Raw genomic sequence first — 12,117 nt, 5'->3', positions numbered from 1 at the left:
CTAACATGTGCTGTCCTATTTCTCTGAATCCGTCATCAATTTTTAAAAAACGCACCTGTTTTATAAACATTTGAAAGTGAAAAAACTTAATGTCTTTTTTCATTTTTAAAAAAATTTTTATTGGTGTATAGTTGCTTTACCATATTGTGTTCGTTTATACTGTACAGCGAAGTGAATTCATGTCTTAGAATGAATGAAATACAGGAGAAGAAGACCTAGGACAGTATCGGGCACACAGATTTTTAACAAATTCCTCCTTCTTTCAGAATACAGTCATTTGCCCAGATAAGTTTAATTTAAATATTATTTTTTCCTTTTCCTTTACTTTAGAATAAGAATGTTGAAGGTAGAAGGGCCTTAAATAGCCTCAGTTTGGCCTTCACTTTACAGTTGAGGAAACTGATGTTCAGTCAAGCTTGGTGACTAGGCCAAGGTCATGCAGCGATTTAGTGACCGTGGGTCTTTGCTACTCTAAACCCGGTAACATGGGCATCACCCAGGAGCTTGTGAAACATGCAGACTCTCCAGGCCCCCCCTAGACCTGCAGAATCCAAATTTGCATCTTAACGAGATCCCTGAATGACATAGACGCACATGAAGCTTGGGAGGCGCCGGCTCAGTACTCTGCAGCTGCGGTCTTTGACTTCGCACAGACCTCTCTCTCTTTTACCAGCTTCACACATTTTATACTGTCCATCACCATCGGCCTTCAGTGCCCCCTGTGCCAGCTTGGACACCTCTGTCCATCAGTATCACTCCCTTACAGAAGCGGTTCGGGCACTGGCCTCTCCCTTCTTTCTCACCTGGATCCTGCCAGCCGTCACCAGGGTCTTCTGTGGCCGAGCCCCGGTGTCCCAGCTGCTGATACCTCCTGGAGAAACGGGCCAGAGCAGAACACGCTCACACTGCCACACATCTGCAAACCTCCGCACACAGCACCTCCAGCAGGCTTCCCGTCAGCCCGGTGCTGCAGAGGCCAGGCTGCGGCCAAAGGCCTCCCACAGCACCAGGGCCCACCCCTTTCAGCTCTGCGAAGTCGCCTCCCTCTCTCTGCACCCAAATTCGCATCTCTGAGCTCCGTTCCTCCCTGAGTTCCAGACTCCTCCTCCATTCAGCCGGCTGCTTGACAAACCACTTGACAACCCCCTCTGTGACTCTAATAGGGATTTCAAACCTGCTGTGTCCAAAACAGAACATCTCAAGCCTCCTCCACCCCCTACCCCTGGCTCAACCTGTTTCTTTCTACTCTTGCCCATCTCGGAAAACGAAACCAACATTTTCACATCATGCCATCATACTCCCAGTTGCTCAAGCCCCAAACTTGAATGTGTTGGTTTCTCCATTTCCATTGCCACCTCTGTAGTCCAAGCCGCTGCCGCTCTTGCTTGGACTGGTCTCCACCCCCTGCCCTGCCCCTCAGCAACCAGAATGATATTTTTTAAAAAATTGGCTAAATTGGGACATCTCATTCCCTGGGCTAAAAACCACGAGTGACTTCCCATCTTTTTAGAATAAAACCCACAAGTCTCTGTAGGACCGGCCACCCGCCTGTCTCTCCAAGCCCCCGCTTCCCTGGTTCTGCCTCCTTGCTGTTTGTTGAACAAGTCAGGCTCTTTCTTGCCTGGGACTTAGTGCTTACTTTTGTCCTGCCCGGAGCGCTCCCCCTGGATCTGTGCTCAGCTAGGTCTCCTTCCTCCCTCAGGTGTCGGTTTAAACAGCCCCAGTGCCTCAGAGCCCTTCCCAACAGTTCTCCTCAGGTAGGGCCTCCCCACCCACTTAACCTCCATCACTTCACTGTGTCTTGGCAGTACTGTGCACACCGTGAAATTGTCCTGTGTATATTTTTTCACTCTTGGTTTATCTCCCCCACTACAGTGTGAGCTCCATACAGACCTCGTCTGTCTCGTTCATTGCTCTACCTTCAGTGCCTGGCACAATGCCTGGCCCCTGAAAGCTTTCAGTAAATATTTACTGAATAAGTGAATGAGTCAGGTAGGGAGCCTGGGCCTTCTGAGTTTCCGAAATAGGTGCTCAGAGGTCAGCCTCATCAGTGTACTGGTGAAGAGCTCAGGCTCTGGAACTGAGCACATGTGGATTAAAATTCTAGTTGGTTAGGGGCTTCTTCCTGGTGGCACAGTGGTTGAGAGTCCGCCTGCTGATGCAGGGGACACGGGTTCGTGCCCCGGTCCGGGAAGATCCCGCATGCTGCGGAGCAGCTAGGCCCGTGAGCCATGGCCGCTGAGCCTGCGTGTCCGGAGCCTGTGCTCCGCAACGGGAGAGGCCACAACAGTGAGAGGCCCGCGTACCGCAAAAAAAAAAAAAAAAAAAAAAAATTCTGGTTGGCCACCAGCTAGCTGTGTGACCTTGAGGAAGTTTCTTGGCCTCTCTGTGCCTTGGTTTGTCCATCTGTAAAATGGCAACAATAGTGTATCTCTCACAAGGTTGCCTCGGGGGGTTAAACAGGATGATGCATTAAAGCCCCGAGCACAGTGCCTGGCAGAGAGTAAGTCCCTGTATGTTTTTGCTATCTGTATCATCCTATCTTTAGTTTCCTATAAAAAAAGCTTCTTTTGATCAACTGCCCTCACTGTATCAATCAAGGCCCAGTCAGGAAAACCAACATTGAATTGTTTCTTGATACTCATGGTCCACTTGCCAAACACAGGGAGGCACCCCCTCTGACACCTGCCTTTCTTAAATATTGTGGCTGTTGTGCTGTCCATTCAGCTCCGTGTCCTTGTTTTTGGCCCAGGATACCTGATTGTCATAAAATGTAAGTGTGTCCTCCATATTTTGAGTGTCCTATATACTAGGCAATGGGTGTTCAACGGCCACAGCAGTTGTGCCCTTGCTCTCAAGCACCTTATCTTCTAGTTGAGGAGATAGATAAGTAAATAAAGAGTTAAATTATGAGAGAAGATTCTCAGAGAACAAGCCATAGGGCCTACCTGGGTTCTCAAGCACCTACTGAGTGTCGGGCACTGCAGGAGGCCCTGACTTTTCCATTCTTGAGGCAGCACAAAGCGGGCAGCAGCAGCCCAGGTGAGAGTCAGCCAGGCTGGTTCACACCAGTTCTGGCATCAGGGCTGAGTGACCTTGAAGGGCGTTGACCATGAAAGGTGTTCATTGTCTCCAGACCTCCTTGGTTTCCTGCCAAGGTGTTAGGCTACACAATAATGAGACTAATTTTTATGTGCGGCTCTTGGAATCATTCTTTTATAGTTTACAGCTCATAATTTATTTTTATTTGAGTACAATCTAAGTTCCTTTCTTTCTCTTATTTTTTTTTTTGTGGAAAAGTATCGGACTAAACAGAAAAGTTGCCAAATAGCACAAAGATGTCCTTGTATGGCTTTCGTCTAACTTTCCCAAATGCTAACATTTTACCACATTTGCTTTATCATTCTTCCTACATAAAAAAATTTCTCCTGAAATCTATGAGACGAAGGTGCAGACACAAGGCCCCTACCTCTAAATACTTGTGTGCATCTCCCCAAACAAGAACGTGCTCCTCATAACCACCGAACAGTGCTCAAAAGCATGAGTTAACGTGGATGTGATACTATAATCTACAGACCCTATTCATATTTCATCAACTGCCCTAACATTATCTACAGCAAAAGCCATGCCTAACCTGCCTGGTCCAGGATCACATATTGCATTTAGTTGTCATGTATCTTTAGTCTCCTATAATCTGGAGAAAAATTGAGTTCTTGGCTTTTTTTTTTTTTTTTAAATGACCTTGACATTTTTAAAGAGTAGAATGTCCCTCCCTTGAGTTTTCCTGTTTTTTGTTGTACGCGGGCCTCTCACTGTTGAGGCCCCTCCCGTTGCGGAGCACCGGCTCCGGATGCGCAGGCTCAGCGGCCATGGCCCACACGCCCAGCCGCTCCGCGGCATGTGGGATCTTCCCGGACCGGGGCACGAACCCGTGTCCCCTGCATCGGCAGGCGGACTCCCAACCACCGCGCCACCAGGGAAGCCCTGTGTTTTTTTTTTTAATTAATTAATTTATTTTTGGCTGTGCTGGGTCTTCGTTGCTGCACGTGGGCTTTCTCTAGTTGGCGGCGAGCGGGGGCTACTCTTCGTTGCGGTGCGCGGGCTTCTCATTGCCGTGGCTTCTCTTTTCTGCGGAGCACGGGCTCTGGGCATGCGGGCTTCAGTAGTTGTGGCGCACGGGCTTAGTTGCTCCATGGCATGTGGGATCTTCCCAGGCCAGGGGTCGAACCCGTGTCGCCTATATTGGCAGGCGGATTCTTAACCACTGCGCCACCAGGGAAGCCCCTAGTTTTCCTGTTTCTTTGTGCCTAGATTGAGGTTACGCATTTGGGGCAGAAATACCACACAAATGGTACGTTATTTCAGGAGGCACATGATGTCTCTTTATCTCAATCCTGGTGATGTTAACTTTGATCACGTGGCTAGGGTGGGATCTGCCAGGTTCCCCACTGTAAAGTTACTGGTCTCCCTGTTGTGATTACTAAGTATTCTGTGGAGAGATGCCTTGGAACTTGTTGAGTCCTCTGCTCTCATCACACTTCGGCCCACTGGTTTTAGCATCTGATTCTTGCCTGACAGTCACTGTGGTTTTTTCATGGCCCTAGACTGCATTCATCTAGACCTCCAGACCCTCTCCAAGAACCCTCAGGACTGGAAGAACTCATCATTCTTCAGACTGGCATTTTATCGGTAAATATGCTTTCGAGTCTCATTGCCCAGGAGACGCAGATGGGGAAAGGAGAGTAGGGGAGGAAGACTGTGGCAATTTATACCTTGTAATATTTTCTGTTCAGCCTCTTGCAAGTTGAAATCTCCTTTCATCTCAAAGGCATTGACCTGCAGACGATTCATTCCCGAGAGCTACCAGACTGTTACATCTTTCAGAATACGGCAAGTGTCTATTTTACTAAGCCATTTTATCATTTTTCTCTACTCCTTTTGTAGGTGCAGAGTGCAAAGCACCTCCGCCTATAGATGTGTTTGATGCAGTTGTGTTTAAAACAGTTTTAATGCCACTTTATAGCATCGTTGGTCCAGAGGCCGTGACTTCTAAAAATGATACAAGCCCATTCCAACTTTTTAAAACTAGATTTTGGGGTTGAGAAGAGTTTTCAAAGTGGACTTTGACTTCCTACTCTCTGAGTACATTTTAAAAAATAGCTTATGACCTGTGTTTTAAGTGCCTATAATGTTTTTCCCACCTTCGAAGGAAGGTCTTTGCAAATGTTGTAGCAAATGTTTTCAAACCTCAAGGCAGAAAGTGCCCCCTTGGTCTGAAGGCTAATCTGCAAAGGATCAATTGCTGCAGCTTTTATTTTGGGAGGGGCAGGCATGTGCCATGGACTTCCTTCCTCCCTCCCTCCCTCCCTCCCTTCCTCCCTCCCTCCCCTCCTTCCTTCCTTCCTCCCTCCCTCTCTCCCTCCCTCCCTTCCTTCCTCCCTTCCTCCCTTCCTCCCTCCCTCTCTCCCTCCCTCCCTCCCTTACTCCCTTCTTCTCTCCCTCCCTTCCTTCTTTCATGTTTCTTGATGGGCAGAACTGAATGCTCAGTTGGATGTTATATGTAGCTGTTGTTTTAGCAATTCAGAAGTATGCTTCATTCAACAACAATCGCTGAATGCTCAATGAGTCCCTACGAGGCAGCAGGCAAGTTGCCATGCTCTAGAGGTACCATGGCCCTCAGGAAGCTTACAGCCTAGTGGAAGAGATAGAAAAACAAGTCAACAAAAAAATTAATTATAAATGGTGACATGTAGTAAGGAAGAATGTCTCCCCCAGAGAGTAGCATGATTAATCTCCCTGGGGTGACCCACACATTACAAAACACATTATGAAATCCAAGGCAAGGCAAAGCTTGGAGAGCTGAACGTGTATGCGATCTATGATTAAACCCACAGGTGCCTGAACATCTTTGAGCACAAGGCACGTGCACATTACACATTCTCAGTGTAATCTAAGAATATCGTTATGACCAAACCAGAGATTCGAGAATTAAGCTATACAGACCTCATTTCTATACCTATGAGCTAGGACCAAACTTCACTAGCCCTGGCATTCAAGGCCTCATTTTCCCCCAGGAAAGCCCCTAAAATATGCTGCATATTTCACTTATAAACTTTAAATGCTTGAAACATAATGTGGAAGATTGAGGGCATTTGGAAATCTTAAATTCAACCCATAACCCTGGAGCAATCTTTGCCACTTCTGAAAGCACATGTAGCACTTCTCAAAACATATATATAGCGTTTGAAGCAAATAGAAAAATAATTTCTAGCCTAGTGAAAATCTAGAGTTTCATACCCAAAGGACTAGATTAAGGCAAATGCTTGTAAATTCCATTCAGTGTGATAAACGAGGTCTTTGTGTTCTCTTGTCAAAAATTGGTGGTGAATTCTCACGTTTGTTCTTTGGACTGGTTGGCTGTTTTGCTTTAGAATTTCTCTGAATCCGAATGTGCTTTTAGTAGAATTTCATGCATTCCCCCTTTGGACCACATTTTTTCATTAATAATAGGAAGTTGTGAAGGAATCATGGGATGAGGACATTTTCATCAGTCTAACTCTCTTTGGATCGGCACGCTATCTGGATGCCATTGATATTTTAAGCAGAATTGATCTAACCAGTCATACTTTCTGCTGGGCCGTAACCTCTTCCTCAATTTGTGTCTCCAGATTATCTTTGACAATAAAGCTCACAGTGGCAAAATCAAAATCTACTTTGACAGTGACGCTAACATCGAGGAATGTAAAGACTTGAACATCTCCGGATCTAGTAAGTATGTTATATGCTTGCCCATGGTGGATTATGGAAGATTTTTATCACTTCATTTTAGGATTTGGGGTATATAAATGGTTTATTTGGATGATGATAAGAATAAAGGGCTCCAAAATACCACATTTTGAGCATTCGCTTCTGTTAAGCATACCCCGAAGCTTTGCATTTTTGTTCAGTTCAGCAAATGTTGATTACAGACCTTGTAGGAGAGGTCGTGTGGCCCAGCGGTTAAGAGCAGTTTCTGGAGCCAGACTACCTGGGTTCGAGTTTTGGTTCTGTTTCCTGTACCTGTGATCTTGGACACATGGCTTAACCTCTCTGTCTCAGGGTCCTTCTCTGCAAAATGAAGGTAATAATAGTACTTACCTTCCAGCGTGTTGAGTATTAAATGAATATGTAAAGCAGAGCGCTGAGAACAACAGTTGGCACACAGTATTTGTAGGCGCTCTGGAAAAGAAAGAAAACGCCTTCGTGACGGGCACTGGCATGCTTATAAAATCTCTAGCGTGTCCTGACTAGGAGTAAGTGGTGGAGGCACAGAAGATATGAGCATCAAGAAAGCAAAGGTTGGGCTTCCCTGGTGGCGCAGTGGTTGGGAGTCCGCCTGCCGATGCAGGGGACACGGGTTCGTGCTCTGGTCCGGGAAGATCCCACATGCCGCGGAGCGGCTGGGCCCGTGAGCCATGGCCGCTGAGCCTGCGCGTCCGGAGCCTGTGCTCCGCAACGGGAGGGGCCCCAGCAGTGAGAGGCCCACGTACCGCAAAAAAAAAAAAAAAAAAAAAAAAAAAAAGAAAGCAAAGGTTCGTTTTGACGGGGACAGAGTGAGACATAGAGTCCAGCAATGCTTCTTGGAGAAGGTATGATTTGATCTGAGCCTGTGACAGTGGAGTGGGATCAAGGCCTTCGGAGCCCAGAGAGCAGCCTGGACAAACCTGCGTCATTTACTCAGTCATTACTCAGGAAATACCTCCTGATCCACAGACTAAAGTGGGCTACTCAGACCCCATTCTCACTGCGGGGGTTGGGATGATGTTAATGATGGGTGATCAGTATTCTTTCATTTACAAGTTTTGTTTAACTGAACCTGCCTTTGACCAGATTATCAGAACAAAATAAAATGTAAAATACCTGGGATTCCTAACTATTTTATATTAGTTTTAAATTAGACTCAATTTGTGGCCTGTTGCTTTTCGGTTGCCTAATATGTCCTGATGATTTTGAAGTTTTGGCTTCTTTTTGTTTTTTTTTTTCTTGGTACGCGGGCCTCTCACTGTTGTGGCCTCTCCCACTGCGGAGCACAGGCTCCGGATGCGCAGGCTCAGCGGCCATGGCTCACGGGCCCAGCCGCTCCGCGGCATGTGGGATTTTCCCTGACTGGGGCACGAACCTGTGTCCTCTGCATCGGCAGGCGGCCTCTCAACCACTGCACCACCAGGGAAGACCCCTGAAGTTCTGTCTCTTTAGTCCCATTAGCTGACTCCAGCCTCTCATCAGAGTACACAGTTTTAGTTTCTGTTTAAAAGTGGGTATTCTTCCGCAGCAGACACACTCTCCCCAGCAGAAACGCGCGAGTCAGACACGTGTCTTCCAAGTCCGAGTGTAGGCTGCAGCCATTTTATGTGATAAAAGCTAACCCTTGTCAAATAGGAAATGTGGTTTGGTATAGTCATTTGACCAAATAAGTTAGTCAGTCAAACACGTTTGCCAGGACAAGGTTTCCTTCCTCTCCACGGGCGTACTTATAATATTGGGGAGCTGTCCTCGCCTTTACTCAGAAGAGAGGCGCTCTGGCTCCCTCCTGTGGCCAGTGAGGAGAAACACAATCTCACAGCTAGAAGCACTGACATTTATATATGCTTCTCCCAGGGCTGCGCCATCACTAGGAGAGCACAAATTTAAGATGATGTGACAAGTCTTAAAAAGCTGAAGTTTGGAAACCAGCTTAGGAAATGGACTTTTTTTTTTCTTGTATAGGAAGCTGTCTGATGGATTGATTGCCCTGGCTCTGGGGAAGTAGAACAAAGGCAAGGGTGACAGCTGGGGGGATCCTTGTGCTATTTGCAAAACATTCTGAGGTGTATTCACATCCATGTGCTGACCTTGAAGCTTCTCTCTCCTTCTTGTCATTACCTATGTTATCTCAAGCTGAAATATAAGGGAGTGCGCATTTTTACATACAAACTCGAAGTTGCCTTTTCTGACTTCTAATACCCATGCCCCGTGTGCCACTAATCTTCACATTAACTTGATTTTATAAATGTAGCCATTTGGGCATGGGAGCTGGAGGAGGTATGTCCTGATGGACAGGACTCCCCACTGATGGGTGATGTAAACGTATGTCCCAGGGAAATGGAGTTTAGTAAGTGTGGGAAGCCCTGGTTAGGATCACACAGGCGGCAGTGGTGGTGTGTGTGGGACTTCTCAGGCCCCTGGAAGGACTGGGTGGGGTAGGATTTTCTTAACCACATTTCCAGAGGCATCTCTCTGGACTAGTGTTATACAAACCCAGGTTTAGGAACTGTTCCTGTGAGAAGAACATAATTTCAGTAGAAGAAGAAAGCAATTATGATGTTTATAAGATACTTTTTGTAGCCACATCAAACTAGTCTTCTCAATAAATCAAATTGAAACAATACAATACTGATTTCTCTGTGAGGAGGGACGGTTTATCTTCCTAGTTCTGGGCCTCAGTTTTCCCATCTGTAAATAAGGCCCAATTCAAGTAATCTTAGAAATTTTGTTCTAGTCATAGGTCAGAAAGGAAGGTACTCGAGGCTGTTCCTGCATTTTTTTAAGATTGCGGTCCCATCTTCCCAAGAACTGCCCCTCTTCCCTCTGCCTCATTCCATGGCTCCTCCCCCCAAAAATGGTCTTGGGTTTTGGTCAGGTTGTTTTCTTACCTACCCATTAGATGGTATCTCCAGATAACTTAAACTTGTGAAGGATAAAATGGCCAAAGGTGGAGGTAAGTGCTCCGTACGAGGCACTGACAAGCACTCAACAGGGATTGTTTGACCTGATTTCCTGACAGCGCGTGAAGCTGGTACAGCTATGCTCCCCTTTGGTACCCGAGGCATCTGAAGCATAGCAAGGCTAAATAACTCGCTCAGTGAATTACATTTCCTTGCTGGTCATGCTCCTAACCCACTTAGGGTTAGGATGAGCTGCCCTCAGACACCCGTGCCGCTGTTATTTCTAAATCCGTGGACACACTCCCATCTTTCTCTTAAATGCCTTCTCTGCGGAGGTGTCGCTGTGGAACACCCTGACTTTAGACTCTCCTGAAGGTTGCCTGTCCCCAGCGCTGCTTCCTTCTCCCCTGGCCTTTTGCCATCTGGTTCCTGAGTGCATCTCCTCTCCTAATTCCCCCGCCTTCCCATCCTTCCTAGTGTGCATTCTGCTGTCATCTCTCTGACTGGCTGTGTCCACACCCATGGTTTCAGCTGCCACCAAGTTGTCCGCTCTTGTCATGAATGTCCAGACTGAGCTCAGTTGACCCCAGACAGAAAGGAGTCATTGTTGGTCAGTCCTTCCTTACTCCCTAAGTCCCATTAAAGACCAGTTCGAGTCTCTCTTCTTCATCTTTCGCCACTTTGTGCCTCATCTTTGTGTGCCTTCTCTGCCTCTAACTTCGCTCAGACCTTCACGAGTTCTGACTTAGATTATTCAGTGGTCTTCCTGTGCTCTGCTGGGGTCTCTGCACTTACCTGTAAGCGTACTGAAGCATTATGGCGACACACATAAGCACAGGCACTGTCATGCTGAATAAAACACACCCGGTCCCTGCCTCCCAGAGCCAATCATGTCTGGGAGGAGATGGACGTTGAATGATATGATAACCCCTGAGTTTGCTGTTCTTGTGTGCATGGGGCTGCTCCAAGTGCTTTCATGTGTGAACTTATTTAACCCTCACGACAGCCCTATAATATAGGTATTCTTTTCATTCTACCCATTTTTTGGATGAGGAAACTGAGGCAACTTCCCCAAGGCTCCACAGCTTCTGAGTGCAGGCTGGAGATTCAGACCCAGGTCTCAGGCTCCAGAGACTGTGTCCTTTTTCATTTCACACTGTCTCTGTGCTCCTTGCTGTGCTGCCTTTGAAAACACAACTATAAGTTCAGTGACCATCAAGCAGAGGGGAGTAAATGGAGATGTAGGTGTGTATACTTATGGACAGGGCTACGATAGGGTACTGGGGGGAGGGCTGATGGGGATGGGAATTTAGAGAATTGTCCTGTGCTGTTCTGGGGAGGAAGATACTCAGTCTGAAACCCAAGGCTGAATAATCCCCACGTGTGATGGGGAGGGGTGCTGTTCCAGGCAGAGGGATCAGCATGTGCAAAGTCCCTGAGGCAAGAAAGAGAGAGAGGAGAGAGGGAGGGAGAGAGCTCCCGTGCCTGGTAGGAGCAGGGAAGGAGGAAGAGAGTGGCCTCAGGGTGGGGAAGCTGGGGGCCGGGAGAAAGCAGCAGGCGGCAGCTGATGAGACCACAGCGGGTGAGCGGGGGCCGGGCAGGGGAGAGCCGTGGTTGGGATTTGGAACAATACCATGAAGTCTGAGAGAAGCGAAGGTACAGTTTCATCTTCTTCCAGTACCTTCCCTGTGTTACTGTGTTCCAAGGCAAAAATCTGATTACTACTCTCCTTACTTTCACTCTGAGAAGTGATTTTTCCCACATGCAGAAAAAGCGTACTGAATGGGCACTCTTTGCTGGGAAAGTACAGAGTAAGGTTGAGAAGCAAAAATGGGGATTCTGAGTGGTGGGACTTTAAAACGTGTGTTCCCCCATTAATGGAGAACTTGGTGTTTGTTTTTATGTGCAAGAACTCAGAGTATGTCAGTAGTTTTGCCTCTTTTGAATGGAGCCCAAATGGACCACCTTCTACTGAATTCCACTCTATAGTAAATATTTATGAATACACTTTAGTACATCTCTTAAGAATTTATATGTTTTTAAATGTATAACTCGACATCAGGGAATGATTACCTTGTTTGTGAACCTCTGAATGAGTGCAGTGTGATTTGCTTCTGATGCTGAAGCGTTTATCATTTGATCTTATTTTCCAGCTGCCATCTTGTTTGTAAATTATTCCCAAGTAAGGTGTGTTTGACATTTGAATTCTGTTTTCGTTTCTCAGTTCAGAAAAATACTCAGTATGTCCTGGTGTTCGATGCATTTGTCATCGTGATTTGCTTGGCATCTCTTATTCTGTGCACAAGATCCATTGTTCTGGGTCTAAGGTTACGAAAGGTAAGTGTGTGTCGGAATTTCCTCCCTCCCTTCCTGACCTCCCCCTGCAGTTTGTCCAAACAGTGGGGCCTTGACATTGGGTCATCCTGCCCTTTCT

General features: G+C 46.8%; 1 protein-coding gene across 6 annotated transcripts in view; it reads left to right on the top strand.

Annotated features, from left to right (window-relative positions):
- Positions 1 to 12,117, top strand: part of MCOLN2 (mucolipin TRP cation channel 2) — a 62,921-nt gene that overhangs the window by 28,284 nt on the left and 22,520 nt on the right. For all 6 annotated transcript variants that reach the window (XM_060024600.1, XM_060024639.1, XM_060024633.1 and 3 more), the window contains 4 exons: positions 4,605 to 4,689; positions 4,794 to 4,890; positions 6,669 to 6,768; positions 11,908 to 12,020. In XM_060024600.1, coding sequence (XP_059880583.1) covers positions 4,605 to 4,689; positions 4,794 to 4,890; positions 6,669 to 6,768; positions 11,908 to 12,020 — 395 coding nt within the window. The remainder of the gene's footprint in view (positions 1 to 4,604; positions 4,690 to 4,793; positions 4,891 to 6,668; positions 6,769 to 11,907; positions 12,021 to 12,117) is intronic.

Source organism: Delphinus delphis, chromosome 1, assembly GCF_949987515.2.
Source record: "Delphinus delphis chromosome 1, mDelDel1.2, whole genome shotgun sequence".
In the NCBI taxonomy this organism is placed as follows: Eukaryota; Metazoa; Chordata; class Mammalia; order Artiodactyla; family Delphinidae; genus Delphinus; species Delphinus delphis.
The sequence above is the reverse complement of the archived record's forward strand: the minus strand, read 5'-3'. Positions and strand labels throughout refer to the sequence as shown.